General features: G+C 42.7%; 1 protein-coding gene across 1 annotated transcript; it reads right to left on the reverse strand.

The window, feature by feature from the left end:
- Positions 1 to 1,678: 1,678 nt before the first annotated feature.
- LOC310800777 (uncharacterized protein) lies at positions 1,679 to 22,608 on the reverse strand. The gene is made up of 5 exons (XM_083664701.1): positions 22,501 to 22,608; positions 14,315 to 14,427; positions 10,022 to 10,135; positions 9,106 to 9,219; positions 1,679 to 2,060 (listed from the first exon to the last, which is right to left on the reverse strand). The coding sequence occupies exons 1-5, from the start codon at positions 22,576 to 22,578 to the stop codon at positions 1,970 to 1,972; spliced, it is 510 nt and encodes a 169-aa protein (XP_083520827.1). The 5' UTR covers positions 22,579 to 22,608; the 3' UTR covers positions 1,679 to 1,969.
- Positions 22,609 to 24,389: the final 1,781 nt, after the last annotated feature.

Below are 24,389 nucleotides of genomic sequence, written 5' to 3' on the forward strand. Positions count from 1 at the left end.
CATGAAATTATCATAAATAAAACGTTAGTAAATTGTTAATAATTAATCAATATTCTATCCAAAGTTTTTATATTCCAACCATTATCTCTATAAACATTTATTAATCATGAACACATGATGAGGAAATCATTAGTAAATTATTTAAAAGTAATTAGTTGATACATTATAAATCACTTCTAAGTCAGTTTTTATATTGCAACTTCTGTTTGCAGGGGGCAGCTTTAGCTCAGGAGGTAGAGCGGGTCGGCCAATGACGCAAGGGTTGGCGGTTCGATCCCCGCTCCCTCCCAGCTGCTGTCGTTGTGTCCTTGGGCAAGACACTTAACCCTCCTTGCTCCCGATGGTGTGTAGGCACCCTGCGTGGCAGCCTGCCGCCATCGGTGTATGAATGGGTGAATGTAGACTATCTACTGATTGTAAAGCGCTTTGGATAAAAGCGCTATATAAATGCAGGCCATTTACCATTTACCATTTCTGTTTATCAGTATCTCGCCACTTACACATTTGTTAATCATGAACAAATGATGAACAAATCATTAGTAAATGATCTGCATATAATTTGTGGATGTCTCATTAATTACTTGTAAGGTAGCCTGTTAAAAGCCTCAAAACAATGATACTGTACCGGTTGACCTGTTAATGGAGCTTCTCCCATGCGGGTGAACAGGGACTGACTCCATGTATCCCCAGGCCGACCGAAGCAGTCAGCACAAACTACAAAGTTTTGCCCAACTGTAATAAATTATGTGTAAATAATTTACAACTCACTTATAACGCTTCCTCAACGGTTACAAATGATTTGTACATGTATACAAATCATTTATAAAGCTTTCTGTATCCCCTAATCTAAAGTGTAAACAATTCATCACTCATAAATGTGTTACATATAATCTGTAGATCTTCCTCAACAGTCACAAATGATTTGTACATGTATACAAATCATTTATAAAGCTTTCTTTATCCCCTAATCTAAAGTGTAAACAATTCATCACTCATAAATGTGTTACATATAATCTGTAGATCTATCTAAACGGTTACAAATGATTTGTACATGTATACAAATCATTTATAAAGCTTTCTTTATCCCCTAATCTAAAGTGTAAACAATTCATCACTCATAAATGTGTTACATATAATCTGTAGATCTATCTAAACGGTTACAAATGATTTGTACATGTATACAAATCATTTATAAAGCTTTATTTATCCCCTAATCTAAAGTGTAAACAATTCATCACTCATAAATGTGTTACATATAATCTGTAGTTCTTCCTCAATGGTTACAAATGATTTGTACATGTATACAAATCATTTATAAAGCTTTCTTTATCCCCTAATCTAAAGTGTAAACAATTCATCACTCATAAATGTGTTACATATAATCTGTAGATCTTCCTAAACGGTTACAAATGATTTGTACATGTATACAAATAATTTATAAAGCTTTTTTTATCCCCTAATCTAAAGTGTAAACAATTCATCACTCATAAATGTGTTACATATAATCTGTAGATCTTCCTCACCTGTTACAAATGATTAATGGACCCCAGGCCCCAGCAGAATACATCTATATTGTGCAGCTTTTACTAAATGTTTTTTTTTTATTGGATCATTAAAATACAGCATTCCAATTACAAAAAGGGGTAATATACCAAAAAATCAAGGTCTGGGGGGAAATAAATACTTTTTTCAATCGAAAATGTGTGGAACGATGATTTACAAATTGAAAACACAATAATTACAACAATAAAACAGTGTCAGTGTGTCTAAACCTTAGGAGAAAGCCTACATATTCTCCATATAGCTTTGTTGTCAAAGTATAGGACACCATACTGTACGGATATATTTACAGATGATGACTTATAAACTAGAAGTGCACAAATGGAAAATAAGCAAAGAAAAAGGTGTTCATTTAGTATCTCAGCAACATGTACAATACATATTGTATCGATGAAACTGGTTGTTGAAATCATCCAAAGTCCAGTCCACAGGCAGGCAGATCTTGAGACGGACGTCCCTGTGTTTGTTTCCCCTGCCACCACAGCCAGCGGTCCGTCTGCCTGATAAAGAAAATTATGTTACAATGGTCATGGCAGATGGAGGAGACTACCGTCTGTGCAAGGCACACAAGCAAGCATTTATTTCTGAAACAAAATATTTTCACGGCCACAAGATTGAGCGAAAAAAGGTGCGTTTGTGTAAACTATTCAGATTTCTCTGAATGGCGAGGGACGCTAACTGCTGCTTTCTGCCATTTTAGCGAGTCCCATTCTAATAACTTGCTCGCAATAAATAACTAATTGGCTTTGCTCTAGACATGTTTGCAAAAACTGCTGTAATACTAGCTTGGTTAGACTGGTGTTTATCTCCTCCTCCTGATGGCTAGCTCGGCTAACGCTAACCTAGCTACGCTAGCCGTGGCCAGCTGTCGATCTAAGTTAGCCATTAGGACACATTTTTATTAGCAAACACCATAATCATACTAAAGTTACCATGCGGGTGTTAGCAACCCCCGTCAGAGTCAAGGAGGCAGGAGACTTCCTTTGGTACAGGCTTAATAATTCACAGCTTCCCAGCAACTCTCAGCATGGACGTCAGTCATGAGCGAAAGCAACAACAACACAGTTCCGGCTGGAAACATGCATGCACTTCAGAGGCCTGTACTACGAAGCTAGTTTAATGCCTTATCCGAGTAAGTTTGAGTTTAAACCTGGTTTAGCCGTACTACAAAGCAAGTTAACTTTCAATCACCATGGCAACTGACGCTGCAAAGCTAACCTGGTCGCGACCAGGTTAGCTTCAGAGGATAAGATCAAAATCCATGACAGACCCATATAATCGGCTCTCTGGAGTCACTCACCGTTCATATAAGATCGCCATATGAAAAATAGATTGCAGTCAACTGAGAATATAACAAGAAAAACATTTGTGGCTCTGTAGGCTACATAATTAAATTAAGCCTACTTACCACTTTATGTCTTAACAGCTCAACGATGCGTGGAGAAATATGATCACTATTAATCACTGCGGCGCATATCATGAATGGACCCTCAAATGGAGTGAGGGTGATATTCTCCTACATGCCAGAAAATCCGCATCGTCTCAATTCAGTTCAGCAGTTTTCTCTTTTATAGTAGGCTATTATACTAGGCTATTTTATATATGAATTATTCGATCAGTGCAACCACACACATGAGTGATAGAGATCATTATTCATTGAGCATGCGTTTCTAAATCTATGGTCTAAATAGGCTTACAGATTGTGGAAATGTATAGACTGAGATTACACATTTACATGTGTTGCTGCTGCCTGTATCAATGCAGCTGTATCAATCGCTGATCAAAGTAAATCAAATGACTGATGTGAATACAAGCTGCTGCCTTAGACAGCCCTTCAGCAGACTATCCAACGCGGATTTTCATTCTGACATTAAATCGCGGATACATTAAATATCCGCTAAAACTCTGATCATGCACTGTGCTTCATTGAACGAGGAAATGGGTGTGGAAATGGGTGTGGGCGTGGATAAACTCAGCTGTTCATAATGTGATTGGCTAGGGCACCTCTTTCGCGTGGACGCGCGCCTGTGCACGAGCGAAAAACGTGCGCGTGCACAGGCAGATCCCAGGTCCACTTACACAGTAGAAAACCAGCGTCGTAGTATCAGTTAACTAGATAGCTTTGATCCTGTTCAGTCAAACCAGATCAAAGGGACTTATCGCGGATCTGTTAAACTAGTTTCGTAGTACAGGGCTCAGTTCCTAGTCAGACATCAACATCACTCTAAAAACCAGAATCGCCACAGTATCGTCTCTGATTTAATTTCAGTAGGTGGCTGGAAAGTGGCACGGTTGATATTGTACTACTTACATTGCTGCTGTGTTTACAGTTTTCAGACCGCTGCCATGTTGGATCTGCGCTGCAGACGCAGCTTGCGTGTGCGCGTTCCCGTGAACAATGTAGGGAGGGGAGGGGGGACTCCTCCAAACGGAACATCACTGAATGCAGCTTCAATGAGACATCCACAACGTATATGCAGATCGTTTACTAATGATTTGTTCATCATTTGTTCATGATTAATAAATGTTTATAGAGATAATGGTTGGAATATAAAAACTTTGGATAGAATATTGATTAATTATTAACAATTTACTAATGTTTTGTTTATGATAATTTCATGATTTAGCCTACTGAAAGTTTATAGATGACTTACAACACGTTTTTAATATGTTTACATAGCACTTATTAATCATCTACAAATGTTTTGTAAATGATTAGTTCATCATTAGTTCATCATTAATAAATAGCTTATTAATGATTTACTACTGAACGTTATTATAAAGTGTTACCGTTGTATGAAAAAATATCACTCTACAAAGACCAAGGAAGATAAAACCATCTACATTGATGTAAAAAATAAATGCACTACTGAGATGCGAAAAGCTAAATCAAATTATTATAAAACTCTCCTTCTTAATTCAGCTTCGGACCCTAAAGCAATATGGTCAGTTCTGAACTCTATGGCCCCTATCGTTGCATCGGCGCTGTTTCTAGGCCGAGCGCCTGGCGCAGCGCAAATCAGTGGGCGTGGACCAGCGCACTTGATATCGTCGTGCTGGCGCTAGACGCAGCCTAAAGCATTACAACCATGCCTTTTAAGCGTAAAATTATGCACCGTCATGCTCATTGGATAAGTGCAATAAACGAATCGCACGCTTGCCTTTTTAGCTCCAATTCCAGTGGTCCCGCAAAACCTGACGAAAGCCAAGCGCTCTGCCCCCCCCCCTCCCTTCATCCAGTCTGTCTGTCTCCATTATAGGCTATTATTCCATATTATTATGCTTCTCAAACCAATCTAACTGCAGTTTAGATACTGCAAGCATGTAAATACGCTACACTATAGCAAGATCAAAGTGAAAAGAATGTTCTAAATGCATCAGCTAGAAAAATATAGCCTATCCCTATATGATGAGATTCATTTTATATTGGTGAAAGTTTGTCCAGAACGATATCGTTTTCTCTCCCCTGCTGCAGGTAGAATGGTGCACATAAATATACCCTACATTATGTAAAGTCATTGCATAAATGTGTTTTTATTGTAAAACTAAATGTGAAGTAGGGCGAAGTTATTGGAGCGGACATCACAGTATAGCACATGACAGTAGAAGCGTGTTCCGAAGCACGTTCCGCTAACACTTATCTAAATCACGTTAAATTGACAAGGGATATATATAGGCCCAGGAGGACATATATGTTTCACTTAGGGTGGTGTTTTAATTTCGATTTTTTATTTGGTCCAATATTGAAATGTTCTACAATTGCAGGCTGTGTTACCATTACACATTATTTTAGATCAACCTTTTATATCTATTTCGCCTTATTTGGTTGCTATTTAGTAGCGAAATGGAGTACCCAATTGCATGCTGGGACATTCACAGGCAGTGCACTTATAACTGCTATTTCCTATAGGACGTGTGTTGTGTCTGTCTGAGCGAGGGAGTCAGAGGGAGACAGTCGTATTGTGCCTGTCAGACTGAGGAGAGAGGGAGAGAGTGACACAGAGAAGGGTGACAGAGGAGCGAGCCAGAGGGGAGGGAGAGAGCCAGAGGGGAGCGCTCCGCGCAACTGGCTGCACTGAATAGGCCTGCTTTTCAAAAGCGAAAGGCGCTAAATTTACGCCAGGTCGGAAGATATCAGTAGGCCGGTATTTAGCGCCGACACGCCCACTTTGGCCCATTCTGGGACTGCGCCACGCCCATTCGGCCTAAAGCGCATTTGGCAGCGTAAAGCCATATTGATATCGTCCCAAAACAGGCGCAAGGCACGTTTTTTTGCGTTTAAGGCCCGTTTTAGCGCCGAAGGCCTGTGGGAGAATAGGGGCCTATAACCGGTAATCAAAAAAATATCAAGAATAAACTAAGTATTCATTTAGATAGTGTGCTAATAACTGATCCTCAAAAAATTGCCTGTGCATTTAACGAATTCTTTATAAACTCTGTTCAAAATCTTGCTATCAGTTTCAATACTCCTTCACCAACACAAAATCTGAGTATCAACCCTAATGAAACACAATTATTTTCTTTTAATACGATAACTCAGGAACACATATTAGAGGTAATCAACTCTTTAAACAAAACAAATGCAACTGACACATATGGCCTAAACTTAAAATTTATCATATGCTATATAGATACTTTTCTCCCAGTGCTTCATCACATAATCAACACCTGTATAGAAACATCTCATTTCCCCCAGCAATGGAAACTGTCTAAAATAACACCTATCTATAAAGCTGATGACCCTACATCCCTGACTAACTATCGACCAATATAAATACTCCCTATTATGTCAAAATTCCTGGAAAAAATTATGGCAAACCAACTTTTAGATCATCTGGAAAACAACAATCTCCTCAGCGACTATCAGTTTGGTTTTCGTTCAAAAAGATCCACTATGACAGCTTCACTATACCTGACCGAACATATCAGACAGGCCCTCAACAATGGACAAATAACTGGTACTGTTTTCATCGACTTTAGAAAAGCATTCGACACGGTCAATCATCAGCTCTTATTAAATAAATTACAATCCTTCAACATTGATCAATCAGCAGTCAACATGATATCATCTTATCTCTGAAAGAACACAGCTGGTATGCATTGAGAAGTCTAAGTCCTCAAAGGCTCCTTATAACATTGGGGTCCCCCAGGGGTCAATATTAGGACCTTTGCTATTCGATGCATACATAAATGATTTGCCATCTATCTGCCTTTTCACACAAGCCATAATGTATGCAAACGATACCGTGGTATATGTATCGGACCCAGATATAAATGTAATAAATTCAAAACTGGCATCCGATCTTGCCACTCTCCACAACTGGTTACACACAAATCATCTCACTTTAAACATAAAAAAACAGAATGTATGTACTTCAAATCCCCCCTGAAACAGCTACCAAAGTATCAACCTATAATGATAAATAATGAACCTTTAGCCGTAGTGAATAAATACAAATATTTAGGAATTCTGCTTGACTCGAACCTTACATATAAACTACATATAGACAAGCTAGTGAAGCAAATTAAACAAAGATTGTTTGTCTTCCATAAAATCCGTCCATTTCTCTCTCAGACTTTAGCTCATATCTATGTAAACTCAGTTATACTCTCCAATATCTCCTACTGCCTGCCAATTTGGTGTCTGACTGCTAAGGACACTCTAAAACCTGTGGAGCGACTGTACAATCGTGCCTACAAAATCTGTTTAAATCTCCCCTATCGCTCACACCACTGTATTGCACTTGAAAGAGCTAGTGCATTAGACTTTGAGAACTACCTCAAATTAACATCAATGAAATTATATTATCAGATCCAATATCATCTTACGCCATCCCTTATAAGCTCCCTCCTCCCCAGGTTCTCAGCCACAAGACAAACTCGAACCACTCGTGCCATCACAAACTCAGAAAATCCTCTTCCTAGATATAAAAACAATTACGGCAAGCAATCTTTCTTTTACAAAGGTACAATAAGCTGGAATGAGATTCCACAAATTTTAAGGAATAGTTCATCTCTAATAAGATTTAAACGGATGTATAAGAATCTTCTATTGGAGGAACAGGTCTGCGGTCATTGACCTGGGTAATGAGGCAACACTTGCAGCTGCCTCATGACCTAAGCCAGACAACCTCTTCTTCTGTTTCTTGAAATTTCCGCATCTTTCATATATCTATCACTTTAACTGTGTTTTCGTTTTTCTCTTGCTGCAGGACAGGAACCCTCTGAAAACCAGCATTTATGCTGAGTAGGGCCCAAAAGTATTTGAATTACCTTCTTGGTGTTGTATGCTTTTTTTCCTGTTAAATAAATAAACTGAAACTGAAAAATAAACTGAAAAATGGCGTTTGAGAGGTCACAGTGACCTTGACCTTTGACTTTTGACCACCAAAATGTAATCAGTTCATCCTTGAGTCTAAGTAGATGTTTGAGACTAGTTTGATTAAATTCCGTCAAGGCAGTCCTGAGATATTGCGTTAACAAGCTTGAAAATGGCGTTCAAGAGGTCACAGTGACCTTGACCTTTGACCTTTGACCACCAAAATCTAATCAGTTCATCCTTGAGTCCAAGTCGATGTTTCAGACAAGTTTGATTAAATTCCGTCAAGGCATTCCTGAGATATCGCGTTAACAAGCTTGAAAATGGCGTTTGAGAGGTCACAGTGACCTTGACCTTTGACCTTTGACCACCAAAATCTAATCAGATCATCCTTGAGTGTAAGTCAATGTTTGAGGCAAATTTGATGAAATTCCTTCCAGGCGTTCCTCAGATATCGTGTTAACGAACCTCGTACGGACGGACGGACGGCCGTACGGACGGCCGTACGGACGGACAACCCGGATCCATAATGCGGCGGAGGCATAAAAAAACGAAATTCTCCTTTAAGGAATAAACCAAAACTATTTCTGGAACACATATCTTTACCAAATCCTATATATGTGTACACAACCAAACCACATCTAAGGGAACCACAGGTTAATTAAATAATTTATCTCGGGTGAATTAAATCAGTTACCCTAGATTCGACAGCATGTCAACACTGTTAGATCTACGGTAACTGATTCCATGATTGTCACACACACATTAACACACTATACATTCCTACCTAATAAGTACAGTATGTAATACCAATTAACTTGACAAAATGTAAAATCCATTTCTTCTACAAAACAGCTGGAATGAACAGAGAGTGTTTCTTTACAGTCCCAACAGATTAAAAGCAAACAGCTGTGCAGCAGATTCCAAGTGTTCATCCAAACTGCACTATCCTATAATAAGAGTGAGAAGTGTCCGTGTCCGTGTGTGTGTGTGTGTGTGTGTGTGTGTGTGTGTGTGTGTGTGTGTGTGTGTGCGTGTGCGTGCGTGCGTGTGTGTGTGTGTGCGCGTGTGTGTGTTAGAGAGGCTGAGGGATAGGAGGAGAGGGACAGAGACTGAGGGAGAGAGCGAGGGAGACATTGTGCGCGCACCAACATATCGAGTGAGATGCCTAGTGGGTCTAAAAGTCAGACAACAAACATCTGTTTTCACCAGTTTTAAGTTTGTACCTTTTATCAGTAGAGTGGTGTCCATGTTTGAAGGCAAAAGGATGATCCATAGACCGGTCACTCCCCATGGACACATAGCTTTGGACAGAGGAGTCTGCTCTGTCCTGCTGGATCCTGATAGAAACACAGGATGGACAAAGTAGAGCTGATGTAGGAAGGATGTAGGAAATACTGGACAGCTCTGAGTGTGACACAATAACAGACTGGTTATACTGGACAGCTCTCAGTGTGACACAGTAACAGACTGGTTATACTGGACAGCTCTCAGTGTGTCACAGTAACAGACTGGTTATACTGGACAGCTCTCAGTGTGACACAGTAACAGACTGGTTATACTGGACAGCTCTCAGTGTGTCATAGTAACAGACTGGTTATACTGGACAGTCCTCTTTGTGACACAGTAACAGACTGGTTATACTGGACAGCTCTCAGTGTGACACAGTAACAGACTGGTTACACTGGACAGCTCTCAGTGTGTCACAGTAACAGACTGGTTATACTGGACAGCTCTCAGTGTGTCACAGTAACAGACTGGTTGTACTGGACAGCTCTCAGTGTGACACATGTAGTAACAGACTGGTTATACTGGACAGCTCTCAGTGTGTCACAGTAACAGACTGGGTATACTGGACAGCTCTCAGTGTGTCACAGTAACAGACTGGTTATACTGGACATCTCTCAGTGTGTCACAGTAACAGACTGGTTATACAGGACAGCTCTCAGTGTGTCACAGTAACAGACTGGTTATACTGGACAGCTCTCAGTGTGTCACAGTAACAGACTGGTTATACTGGACAGCTCTCAGTGTGTGAAGAAGAGTCATGTTGAAAAATAACGTGCATGCTCAGCAGACCTTCTCTGCATGAGTCATAGTTAAAACATGAGACAGTAACATTGTAACGCTCAAACAACTTACTTCTCTTCAGAAGAATGGTGTCCATCTTTAAAAGTAATCAATCCCTGCTTTGAGCGGTCGCTCTTCAGAGACACACAGCTGGGTTGAGGAGAGTTGGGTCTCTCCTGCTGGATCCTGAGTGCAACAAACCCCCCCAAGGCAGATTAGACATACTAGTGCAATAAACCCCCAAAGCAGATTAGACATACTAGTGCAATAAACCCCCAAGGCAGATTAGACATACTAGTGCAATAAACCCCCCAAGGCAGATTAGACATACTAGTGCAAAAAAAAACCCAAGGCAGATTAGACATACTAGTGCAATAAACCCCCCAAGGCAGATTAGACATACTAGTGCAATAAACCCCCAAAGGCAGATTAGACACTAGTGCAATAAAACCCCCAAGGCAGATTAGACAAACAAGTGCAATAAACCCCCCAAGGCAGATTAGACATACTAGTGCAATAAACCCCCCAAGGCAGATTAGACATACTAGTGCAATAAACCCCTCAAGGCAGATTAGACATACTAGTGCTATAAACCCCCCAAAGCAGATTAGACATACTAGTGCAATAAACCCCCCAAGGCAGATTAGACACTAGTGCAATAAAACCCCCAAGGCAGATTAGACAAACAAGTGCAATAAACCCCCCAAGGCAGATTAGACATACTAGTGCAATAAACCCCCCAAGGCAGATTAGACATACTAGTGCAATAAACCCCCCAAATCAGATTAGACATACTAGTGCAATAAACCCCCCAAGGCAGATTAGACAGACTATAGTGCAGTGGTGCCCAATTTGGGGCCCGCGGGCCAAACTTGGCCCACGGCCCAAAATTGGCCCACGGCTCTTTTTTTGGGGCCCGCCACAGATTTGGGGGTGATTTTTTTTTTTTTTTTTTTTTGCAGGCCAGGCCACCGGGCAGTTGCCCGACGTGCCCGATTGTGCAGTCCGCGCCTGAATGGAGATGTCGGGACTCTTCTATCTACGATTAACATTAATTTTGTGCAGCTGGTATTCTCTTTCCCCGACTCTATCACACGGGTGTGAGGCATTGCTATCTGATGATTGATTGCTCCTGATTGGTTGGCTGAATCACCTGGTTGGGGGGTGAGCTCTGATATTTTATCCCTCCCCAGTCACTGGCTTTACACCAGCTCAGCAAGATGGACAGATCATCATCACGGCAGTGGCACACTGACAAAAGAAAGTTTAGGACGGAGTGGCAAGACGAGTATTTTTTTACCGAAGTAAATTCAACAGCGGTTTGTCTCATTTGCAGACAGAGAGTGGCTGTTTTGAAAGAGTACAATATACGTTGCCACTATGAAACTGATTTTCAAAGTACCTTGAGGATTTTTCAAGTTGTGAATTAAGTCAAATTTCTCTCTTGATTGTGGAAAATACAACTGTTTTTAACTGGGTGTTTACTGATTAAATGTTTAAGCTCCCCACAAATGCAGATGTTTTTTTTAAATATATATAACCAAACAGATAAAAAGTAGATTATATTGAAATGTTATTTTAGATTTAGAATGTTAATTTTCTATAAAACACAATACATTTTAATGTAATTCCACAATGTTTATTTTTGGCCCACGGCACTCCACCCAGATTGAGTTTTGGCCCTTCATGGGAAATAATTTGGGCACCCCTGCTATAGTGCAATAAGTGATGTTTAAAAAAAATTCACGAATGAAGGCCACTTAGCAGCCAACGTCCAGTTCAAGTCATATCACAGTGCCCCATTTCTTTGAGGTTGTATAACCCATTCATTGTTGGGCACGCCCCCTTTCATTCATGCTGTCTCCTCATCCATTCACAGTTTCCCACGCTGCTTCCCCTCATGTTCAAGTTCAAGTAGTTTATTGTCATATGTATAATACAATGTATAATACATGGAATTCTTTATGCTCTGAGCACCCTCAGCCTTACATACACAAGGACATGGTCACAAAGACCGACAGAAAAAGGGTGTAGACCTACATAACTATGTAGGCTACATGTGATACAGACATGTCTGTACACAGTGTGTGTAGACATAACACAAATGTGGCAATAACTAATCAGCCAAAGCTATTCCTTTCCTGCTGAGTCAATCACCTAATCAGGGTCCATGTTTTACTCTGTTTGCTATGTGCTCTGTATGTGCCATGTGTCATTCTCAGTTGCTGATCATCATCGCTGAAGCAGTTGTTTTCGCCCCATCTCCTCCCCTGACCACCACCATCGTCATGATTCCTGAAGAATTCCCTATGGGGGATTTCCTATCCTATTCTTCACTGACGTCGCCCTCTCATCATCTCAGGAGAGTTTCATCATATCATGGAGTCATACACCCAAATTAATTTGTTGTATCATTAAAGCTTGTTAAACTTTCTACTCTCATTATTGAAACCCCCCAAGGCAGATTAGACATACTAGTGGAATAAACCCCCCAAGGCAGATTAGACATACTAGTGGAATAAACCCCCCAAGGCAGATTAGACATACTAGTGGAATACCTGTGTAGTGATGTGTGGTGCTGTGTGACCAGTGGAAGCTGTGCAGCATGTCCATTAATCTGCCCTAATTACCTAATTAAAAAATCTGGCTCCGTTAGATCACCTGCAGGGGGTGCTCTTTACACTTCAGTTTATTGAATATTTTCATAGAGTTATTCAAACTCAGACTCATAGTTAATTTATAGTTCAAGTCTTCATACACACAGAGGGGTGAGTGGAGGACAGATGACTTTATGTAACCCGTGTGTTTTTCCTCTTGCGTTGTGTTCTGGTTCAAGACGTGTGTGGCGACATTCATGAGTCAGGAGGCAGCAGTACTGGGTCTCAAGCTCTTTACTGTGTTATCAAATAAATAAAACAATAAGCTGTTTCATACACTGATACAAAACAAACAAAAAGCAATAAATAATAGCGTTCTCAGGCAGAGATGTTCACGACACAGCTCGTCTCATTGCCATTTCCCATCTGACTGTGCTTCTGGAGCTGTGCGCATGTGCACAAAGCGACGCCACCAACGTGGGTGCGTTCACACACAACAACAACAACAGAGCACTCAAATCAAAACATTCACACACACAAAACAAGGAAACAAGGACTTGGTGGTGTTTTGGTTAAATTCATAAGTGAACCAGATTAACCCGTTACATTTACTCTGACCAAAATCCAACTGAAATAAACTGTCATATAGAACAGGCCTATAGTGTCTTGGAACTGTCTGCCAAGTAATATTGTTCCATCAAAGGAAAGCCATGTTTTAAAAGGATACTCAGATCTCTCTCTCTCTCTCTCACTCTCTCTCTCACACACACACACACACACACACACACACACACACACACACACACACACACACACACACACACACACACACACACACACACAAACACAGCTTTGCCTTTCAGATTGGGTAGCTTCATGTTTGCTACACTAGCCCTCGTCTTCAGGCTATATGAATGTCCCGAACAAACTGGAAGTACTACTAATTAGGACAAAGGTCATGTATTATTTTATAGACCATGATACGTTTCAACTGTTGTACTCTACTTTCAACAGGGAGCCAATTTAAATGTGTTGGGCTAATGTGCGTTCTTGGACCGAGGTTAAGGATGACCCTCATTAGTTTGTTTTGGGCTTTTTGGAGCTCATCTTTAGATTTTTTGTCATAGCACTGTTGCAGGATACAGTTGTAGTCATACTCATGGGATTAACAACATAGCTAATGTCCTCATGGTCTTTGTGTCCAGGAACTTAGATATTCTTGCCAAATACTTTGTCCTTGAGTGAATTTTCCCAATGACAGAGAGGGCCATAGCTTCACTCATCATATACTGATCCAATTGACTTGCCAGATATGTTACATAACACTTTTCTTGTAAGTTAACACCATTACATTCTACCGAAGAACTAGGTTGGTTCCTTAGTTTATGCTTTGTTCCAAAGACAATACATTCAGATTTTCCTAAGTGCAGGGATAGCTTATAGTTGCATAACCATGTGGTTACATTTAGAAGTTCTTCACTAAGTGATAATCTGATTGAATCTAAGCACTCTCTGGTTACCAACAAGGCAGAGTCGTCTGCGTACAGAAATAAAGGACATGAACAGGCTGACTCCATGTCATTAATATGCAACAAAAATAATAGAGGAACAATAATACTTCCTTTAGGGACCCCACATGTAAGGTTTCTGGGCTCAGAGAGTAAACCTCCTATTTCTACCATTTGGACTCTGTCGGAGAGGTATGACTGTATCCAGTCCAGGGCCTCCTCAGGCTATTATGAAGTTTAGAGGGTAACAGTTGTCTTACTTTGTGTCTGAGAGTCCATGTTGATGACTGAAGGGTGTTGGAAACTCCTCCACAGACAGACAGCTGTCAGGAGGCTCTGCTCCACACTCTTCCTCCACATGAACACTCATCTTCTTTGAGGAGAAACACACACACACACACACACACACACACACGAGTCCCAGCTCATGAGTATAGGGCTGAACAATTTGGGGAAACTATCTAATTGTGATTTTTCTGACAGATTGCGATTTAATTTACAATATAATATTTTAAAGTCAAGCTTCAGTTCAATATTCACTGTGTAATAGATAATTAAAACGTGATGGTAGGACTGAGGAATGTTTTATTCCTTCTTTCTAAAAGTCCATCTGTTCTTCTACACTTCATATTTTTTCAAATATATTTTTTGAAAGTGTCAAAGCATGTTGCCCCGGGTGCTGTGTGAGTGTTGTCTCACCTAGACAGACATACCCAAAATAAATCAGGATAGCTCCTCAACCATGAGGCCTTCATGGAGATGACTGGTCTTCTTTGAAAGGTCAGAAGCTCTGGAATATGACTCCAATGTAAGTAAACCTGCATCTATGACCATTCCAGTGTAAATGGAGATGCAATAGGAAAAGAATATGTGTTCATCCTCACCTAGTGGCTAGTAGGCTAAATAATCAAATTTTCAAAGGCAATATCACCATTATAACCAAGATGCCACAGATAATTATGCTGCTGAATTTGTCGTACTCTGACTAAGACTGTAACTGTAAATTTGATTTAAAAAAATACACAAAAAATGCACCATTTAAAAACGTCAAGTTCAACTTTATTGATATCTGGAAAGTAATTTGGTTTGCAGCAGGCATTGGGACAAACAGTACACAAGACATTGACAATAACAAGCATCATCATAACACAGTAACTCCAGTAGTGATCAGCTCAAGCATCATCATAACACAGTAGCTCCAGTAGTGATCAGCTCAAGCATCATCATAACACAGTAACTCCAGTAGTGATCAGCTCAAGCATCATCATAACACAGTAACTCCAGGAGCCTGTACTACGAAGCTAGTTTAACAGATCCGCGATAAGTCCCTTTGATCTGGTTTGACTGAACAGGATCAAAGCTATCTAGTTAACTGATACTAAGACACTGGTTTTCTACTAGGTAAGTGGACCTGGGATCTGCCTGTGCACGCGCACGTTTTTCGCTCGTGCACAGGCGCGCGTCCACGCGAAAGAGGTGCGCTAGCCAATCACATTATGAACAGCTGAGTTGATCCACGCCCACACCCATTTCCACACCCATTTCCTCGTACTGTTAGGATGACGTCATCATTCCTACTTTGACGTCGTCATTCCTACTATGATGTCATCGATCACTGATGATGTCATGATTCATAAGTGTCTCAATCATGCCTTCTGATGGCCTCGCTGGTGATGTCATAACACATGTGATGTCATATTCTTTTATGCTATAAAGGTCCGTTCCGGAAGGCTCTCGCCAGTGATTCATAAACTCACATCAAGGATCACGCCAACCTCTGCAACCTCTGCAACCTGCAACTTCTGCAACCTGCAACTTCTGCAATCTCTGCAACCGTTCCCAAACCTCGAACAGTGCAGCCCCAGCCATCAAGTTCCACAACACCCCAGCTTCTCAAGACTTACCAAGTTTCCCGTGGCCCTCAACTACCCGCGAATAGATCCACATGTCTAATACCGATCCTGACAGTATGAATCACTCTAAAGCGGATCTAGCCGACACACTTCCGCCAGTCAAGGAGGAAGCTCCCGAGACCCCAGTTTTCCCGCCGGCCACGTCAGGTGGTCCACCAGACGAGACCTTCCAAACAGCGCTGATTTCTACTATTTCTGGCCTGGGTGCGCGACTTACCGAGACGCGACGGGAGCAGGCGCTCATCGCGGACAGCCTTCGGGACGTGCTCGACGGCCAGAGGGAGGCAGCTTTCAAGGCTTCCCAAGCCGATGATCGGCACGCCCTCCTGGTTGGCTGGCTGGATCGTCTCGACGGGCTAGGCCCCCAGGGCGTCATTGCGCCGTCTCCTGCCCCCCCTGCCCCTCCTGCCCCAGCTTCTGAGCGATCAGTCGCCCCAACGCCAGTTACCCGGCCGGTCGCTTCAGCTGACCCACCAGGCGGTCAGCTGGATATCTCCACTCATCCTGATATCTCCACTGATCCTGATGTCTCCACTCGTCCCATCACGTTCGGAGACTTGCCGACAATACTTGAGCTGATTGCCGAGCAGGAAAAAGCAATCCAGGCTCTGGCTTCCGAAGCCGCTGATCGGCACGCCCTCTTGATTGACCGGCTAGATCGTCTCGACGGACTAAACCCTCCTGAGGGTGCCATTCCGCAGCCTTCTGCCCCTCCTGCCCCAGCTTCCGAGCGCACCGTCATTCCGGAGGTTTCCAGACCTGCTACCCCCCCGGCCACAGCGGCCGTTGCTTCTAGCTCTGCCTCTCGGCCGCCTCCAGCTGCTAAGGGCATATTCTGGGGGGGAGTTCGCGTCGTCCCAGAGCAGGGGCAGCCACATTTGAGTCCCAGCAGCCATCTGTACCGTGATCTGACCGGCAGGGTTCGCATCACACCAGAGGAGAGGCAGCGCCGTTTGGACACCCGGAGCTGCCTGTACTGTGGTCGAGCCGGGCATTACCTCTCCTCCTGCTCCCGGCGTCCAGTAAGTGGTCCCACCGCTCGCCGGCCCGTGGTACTCTCAGTGGATCAAGACTCTACGTGTCCAGCCAAGAAATCTGTACGGTTGGGTAACGTTCCCTGCAGGACCCAGGAGTGGCAGTGTGTCTCCAAGAGGGTTAAGGAGTTGGAGAGGACTGTCGATCGTCTCATTGGGAAGTTCAATCGCTGCCTGCAGATCGGCTCCGTCCCCCCGCAGGGGGCCTCCGGGTCTGCTGGCCCTGAGGCACAACCTGTGGAGCTGCCCCTCGCCAAGTCTGAACCCGTACCTTAGGCACAACCTGTGGACCTTCCCCTCGCCGAGTCTGAACCCGTACCCCAGCAGCAGCCAATTCCTGTCCTTGACCAACACGTAGGTTCCAGCTTCATGCTGGGAGGTTCCCGTAGTGTCGTCAGCCCTCGGTCAAGAGCAAGAAGAAATAAGAGGCGTTTAAAGGAGGAGACGGTGGGTGACCCCCCCAAACTACAGGTCGGGAGGGCAGGCCTCGCTGAGTCAGATCCCCCTGTGGCTCTGCCTTCGGAGACGGCGGCATTTGACCCTTTTGATGGTCTCCAGCCTCCCGTGTTTGGATCATGCCCCGGGGGATGGCCGGCCCCAGAGGATCCACCGGACCCGGTAGAAGTTCTGTCTACGTATCGGTCTATCTATGGCTTCGATATCCAGTATTAGGGAGGAGCACCTCCACTGTCCTACACCCCCTTTGGGGTCTGACCACCTGCATCTAACCACCTGCTGAAGAGCACCTCCACCAGAACCTGCAGATTTTTTGTCTCCCAGATGCCATTCTTGATGGCCTCATTGGACGCCAGGTGGCGTCCGTTGAGGGGAGGGTACTGTTAGGATGATGTCATCATTCCTACTTTGACGTCGTCATTCCTACTATGATGTCATCGATCACTGATGATGTCATGATTCATAAGTGTCTCAATCATGCCTTCCGATGGCCTCGCTGGTGATGTCATAACACATGTGATGTCATATTCTTTTATGCTATAAAGGTCCGTTCCGGCAGGCTCTCACCAGTGATTCATAAACTCACATCAAGGATCACACCAACCTCTGCAACTTCTGCAACCTGCAACTTCTGCAACCTGCAACTTCTGCAATCTCTGCAACCGTTCCCAAACCTCGAACAGTGCAGCCCCAGCCATCAAGTTCCACAACACCCCAGCTTCTCAAGACTTACCAAGTTTCCCGTGGCCCTCAACTACCCGCGAATAGATCCACATGTCTAATACCGATCCTGACACGTTCAATGAATGTGCAGTGCATGATCAGAGTTTTAGCGGATATTTAATGTATCCGCGATTTAATGTCAGAATGAAAACCTGCGTTGGATAGTCTGCTGAAGGGCTGTCTAAAGCAGCAGCTTGTATTCACATCAGTCATTTGATTTACTTTGATCAGCGATTTCTGTCTGCTACAGCTGCATTGATACAGCAGCAACAAATGTAAATGTGTAATCTCAGTCTATACATTTCCACAATCTGTAAGCCTATTTAGACCATAGATTTAGAAACGCATGCTCAATGAATAATGATCTCTATCACTCATGTGTGTGGTTGCACTGATCGAATAATTCATATATAAAATAGCCTAGTATAAAGCCTAATAGCCTACTATAAAAGAGAAAACTGCTGAACTGAATTGAGACGATGCAGGCATAGTTATCATTGATAAAAACTAGCCTATTTTTGCTCATATATTGGCATACAGCCTACAGGACACAGTTCCAGCTGAAAGATGCAAGAATAGCCTGCATATTTAGTATTGGGGGTATCCATATTTATCCCATATCTATATTATATGTAGCCTATAGGCTTTTCTGGCATGTAGGAGAATATCACCCTCACTCCATTTGAGGGTCCATTCATGATATGCGCCGCAGTGATTAACACATTGAGTGCCAGCGACGCCATATGGCGTCAGTAGAAATTTACCGTAGGCTGCCAGCGACGCCAAATGGCGTCAGTAACTCGAAATTGTTTTTTTGACGGGGGGGTGTCGATCTATGCCTCTTACATCGCCTCTTACAATATGATAGCTATTGAATGTGTCTAACCTATTTTACAGAACCCTTAGGTGGCGACAGCGCACTCCAGATGAGAGAAAGTGGAGTAAAACCATAGAGTAAAACACACAGAAGAAGTCGTTTGGGAAGAGGAAATCGCATCGCATCCGTCCGTATGCAGCTGCTTCATTGAAGCATAACGTAGCTGTGCCCCTGCAGCAGCCAATCTGCTGTCACAATTGAGCACCTCGTGTCCGCTACAACAAACCCATTCGCATGATCAGCCGTGGAGTTCTCAACTGGAAGCATGGTGACATACACGCGGGTGTAAAAAAGCTGGATCTAGCGGAGCGGACTTTTCACTGCTGAGCACACGCAGAGAGCAAACGCACTCACAGCAGAGCAGAGCAGAGAGATACTCCTCCCACAACGGGGGGGGGGGGGGGGGGAGGGGGGGAGGTGGGGCATGCAGGACACTACAGCCTACAACAGACCCAGGCAGCTGCAGCATTACATCAGAAAATATTAGCAATGAGTCAATGATGTGCTTGAAATGCTTCCTTTCACAAAACGGTCATTATCTCAGCTCGTAGAAAAAAAGGGCTGTTTTTGGTCTGATCAAGCTATCTTCTCCGGCTCATAACTAAAGAACGGAAAATGGGATCAATAAACTTTTTTTTGCAGGTGATACAAGAGAGTCTCATCGTTATTTGTGCGTGTTCAGTGTTTACATAGTAATTATTAAAGAAATTATATGACTGTTTTAAAATGCATTGCGGCCTATGTGGCACAGTACAGCACCTTTTGCCCAAGGGCCGTGGCACTCAAAGTGTTAATAGTGATCATATTTCTCCACGCATCATTGAGCTGTTAAGACATAAAGTGGTAAGTAGGCTTAATTTAATTATGTAGCCTACAGAGCCACGAATGTTTTGCTTGTTCTATTCTCAGTTGACTGCAATCTATTTTTCATATGGCGATCTTATGAATGGTGAGTGACTCCAGAGAGCCGATTATATGGGTCTCTCATGGATTTTGATCTTATCCTCTGAAGCTAACCTGGTCGCGACCAGGTTAGCTTTGCAGCGTCAGTTGCCATGGTGATTGAAAGTTAACTTGCTTTGTAGTACGGCTAAACCAGGTTTAAACTCAAACTTACTCGGATAAGGCATTAAACTAGCTTTGTAGTACAGGCTACAGTAGTGATCAGCTCAAGCATCATCATAACACAGTAGCTCCCGTAGTGATCAGCTAAAGCATCATCATAACACAGTAACTCCAGTAGTTATCAGCTAAAGCATCATCATAACACAGTAACTCCAGTAGTGATCAGCTCAAGCATTATCATAACACAGTAACTCCAGTAGTGATCAGCTCAAGCATCATCATAACACAGTAACTCCAGTAGTGATCATCTAAAGCATCATCATAACACAGTAACTCCAGTAGTGATCAGCTCAAGCATCATCATAACACAGTAACTCCAGTAGTGATTAGCTAAAGCATCATCATAACACAATAACTCCAGTAGTGATCAGCTCAAGCATCATCATAACACAGTAACTCAAGTAGTGATCAGCTAAAGCATCATCATAACACGCTCACATTCATGTATTCTATGAATAGACATCCTCCATCACAATTTTCTTTTTAATTTTTATACATTTTTCTTCTTTCCTCTTCTTCTTCTCCTTCCTTTTTTGGGGGGAGGGAGTGGGGGGGTCAGATCAGGGACCGCTGGTGCAATGGGGTTACTCTTAAGTGAATAAGTGAATAAGTTAAGTTAATCAGTTAAGTTTAAGTGTTACATGCGCTTCATTGTGCATACATTAGGCTACTCTATCTGCCTTTACACTTTAGGTTTTGTGTTTACAGATTAGGCTATTTGTTAAAGGCCTCCATGAAATTTGTGTGGATATGCTGTACATGTTTGTTTTTGTGTGGACTCTGTCGCACTCTAGTGTTGGATTATTGTACTCGCAGCTATGACAAGAAGGCCACGAGAGAAGCCTGTTGATTTGTGATAGAAAATATAGGCCTACTGTGAAAATGGGTACGGTACGCCCACATCCCCTCGAACCCCAGAGTGACTTTTGGGTCACTACCTACCCATAATACCCACTTATTTAATAGTTTATAACAGAAAAGTTATCTCTTTATCTTATGCCCTTTCCTTTAGCTTTATTTCACGTCAAACTTGATGAATCTAAATGCTTTATTGAAACAATGTTTTAAGTTATGATTGACTATGACTGGCGCCCCACCCCGCCCTCAGGCACGAGGTGGACATGACTCAACTCGTGGCGTCCTTTATCTTCCTGCATGGAAGGTGGCGCTGTAGCATAACTTTGTTGAGTGGGAGATGTGAGTGCAGCTTAACTAGTTCAAGCATGCACAATGCACTCACTGCCAGGGTTGGGAGGGTTACTTTAAAAATGTAATCTGATACAATTACAATTACCTGTTAAAAATTGGAATCAGTAATGTAATCCAAGTATCACAATATAAAAGTAATGTAACTGATTACTTTCCGTGGCTTTTGGATTACTTTTGAACACATTTCCTGCATTTGACTAATGGAGTCTGGGGGCATGCTCCTCACGATGACAAGAAAAAAACATACGTGTTGGTTACAGCAGGCATTCATCCAATCTAGTGTTGCCTGTTTCTCATTAATAATAAAACAAAACAATATTTCCATTACAGTGCACTGATATCTGGTTTCTAGTTATTTATTTATTTTGGGTGCACTGGTCCTTTATAAGAGCCAACTGAGTTTTTGTTCCCCCTCTCCAGTGGTTTTATGTTTTATTTATTTGCATCATAGATATCAAACATAAAGTAGACAATAGGAAGAATCAATATGTACACAGCTGTCAGCCACTTGGGTAAAGATACAATATACAATAAATAGAATATACAATACATGTAATCCTGTTAGTAATCCCCATTTTTCCACTAAATGTAACTGTAAGGGATTACAGTTAACTTGTTTGTATCCTGATTACAGTAACCAGATTAGATGTAATCAGTTACTTCCCAAGCCTGCTCACATTTCCTGCTTCTAAAAAATAAAAAATAAATAAAAATGCTGCTTCTCAGTCTAGTCTGTCAGCCATGTTGTGCTCTGTTTAAGAAACTCCTAATAGGCCTGCTCTCAAGAGGCTACTTTGATCTTATTAGGATCTGATCTTTATTTTAAGTGTATGTATGGTCTTAGAGAATGTCATCATTCTAAGAATGTCCAGGCTACAGGACCAACTCTTAGTAGCCTCTTAGGAAGCTTTGTGAATATAGGCCATGGCCCTTATGTAGCAAGTCAGTACTTTTTTTTCACGCCTTTTTTGATTTAGTGGGAAGCTGATGTACTGTTCAGTTAATTATGTCTCTTGTTCCCTGTACAGTGCAGGGTCACATACTGTTAGCTCTGTTACAGTCAAATGTTAAATAATAATTATTTATGTTGTAACATATTAAACACTCACCCTGCGCAGCTCCTGTTGCTCCTGCCTCCTGCTCTGCTCTGCTCTCTCACTCAGTAGCACTTCCACAGCTTCACACATGTTTGCTCCTCCCCTCGGCCATGTTTGCTCCTCCCCTCAGGTGTTGCTCCTGCCCTCAGGTGTTTCCAGATCTTGTGACTATAACAAGCAGGAATTTGACATTTAAAAAAAGCGCTGCAGTAAAACAACATGAGAATGATCACAGAGCTAAGCTATCTGGGGACATGAATATGACGGAGTTGTTGATCGCAATTTGATTTGATCTTTTTATGGAAATTTCAAAAACTACCTCCGTAGAACTGAAGGGATATTGTTGTGATGTTTAGTAGGCTATCTAATTATTAAAGATGCTTTAGTGAAAGAAAAATAAATAATGACAGATGTAGGCTATGTATTTCAACAAAGGAAATAAAGAAAAAATATATAACCTTTTCTGTTTTAACCAACCTTCATGGCTATTCGAGTACAGATTTCTAAGTTTACAAGGTGCACATGAATGCACCATGAGCCATGAGGCCTGAAGTCCCTCTCAGTGCCCACAATGCTTTACTCTACAAAGTGAGTAGATGCTCAATACAATTTTCCCACTACGCTGGCCAGCAGGCCAGGCCGGGGTCAGAAGATGATGAAGTCAGGACACTAACGGACATATAGGGCCCTCCAGTGCTTTCAACACCATCAGGCCGGCTCTACTGGGTGAGAAGCTGACAGCGATGCGAGTGGATGCCCCCCTGGTGGCCTGGATTGTGGACTACCTGTCTGGCAGACCACAGTATGTGCAGCTGCAAAACTGTGTGTCAGACAGAGTGGTCAGCAATACGGGAGCACCACAGGGGACGGTCTTCTATCCCTTCTTCTTCACCATCTACACCACGGACTTCACCTACCAGACAGAGTCTTGCCACCTTCAGAAGTTCTCTGATGACTCTGCGATAGTGGGATGTATCAAAGATGGCGATGATGATGAGTATCGGGATGTGGTGGCCAACTTTGTCACATGGTGTGAGCTGAACCACCTGCAGCTCAACGTGTCAAAGACAAAGGAGCTAGTGGTGGACCTGAGGAGGGTCAAGGCTCCGGTGACCCCTGTTTCAATCCACGGGGTCAGTGTTGACATAGTGGAGGATTACAAGTACCTTGGAGTGTACATTGACAATACACTAGACTGGGCTAAGAACTCTGATGCACTCTACAAGAAGGGGCAAAGCTGTCTCTACTTTCTGAGACGGCTGAGGTCCTTCAACGTCTGCCGGACCATGCTCAGGATGTTCTATGAGTCGGTAGTGGCTAGTGCCTTCCTGTATGCTATTGTGTGCTGGGGCAGCATGCAGGCTGAAGGCAGCGGATGCCAACAGACTCAACAAACTGATCCGTAAGGCCAGGGACATTGTGGGGCTGGATCTGGGCTCTCTGACTGCGGTGTCAGAGAAGAGAATGTTGTCCAGGCTACGCTCCATCATGAACAATGACTCGCACCCACTCCACGGCGTGCTAGTCAAACACAGGAGTACGTTCAGTGAGAGACTGATTCCACCTAGATGCAATACGGAGAGGCACAGGAAATCATTCCTGCCTGTGGCCATTGGTCTATTTAATGCCTATCTTAAAAGAGCACCTCGGAGACGCTCAGTCTCCCTGAGACTGAGCCAGCCGATAGGTTAACTGAGCATGGCTGAGCCACGTGTAACGTATAGGGCAAGCCGACTTAATATAAGGCCAGGGTGCAATAATGATAATTGACACGGAATGTATACTTACTCTACGAATTGTATTTTGCTACTGACATTCTACTTATTTTTCATTCTATCGCATTTACTAGTTATTCTATGCTATGTTGTGTTTTTCTGCTTATTTGCTTATATTGCATTTAC

This window comes from Poromitra crassiceps (genome assembly GCF_964638095.1).
Source record: "Poromitra crassiceps genome assembly, contig: HAP1_SCAFFOLD_69, whole genome shotgun sequence".
NCBI classification, from domain to species: Eukaryota; Metazoa; Chordata; class Actinopteri; order Beryciformes; family Melamphaidae; genus Poromitra; species Poromitra crassiceps.

Coding starts and splice junctions, on each gene's coding strand:
- LOC310800777 (XM_083664701.1), bottom strand. CDS start 22,578: ATGTGTGAAGCTGTGGAAGTGCTACTGAGTGAGAGAGCAGAGCAGAGC. Junction 14,428..22,500: donor AGCAACAGGAGCTGCGCAGG/GTGAGTGTTTAA, acceptor TTCTCCTCAAAG/AAGATGAGTGTTCATGTGGA. Junction 10,136..14,314: donor CATGGACTCTCAGACACAAA/GTAAGACAACTG, acceptor TGTTGCACTCAG/GATCCAGCAGGAGAGACCCA.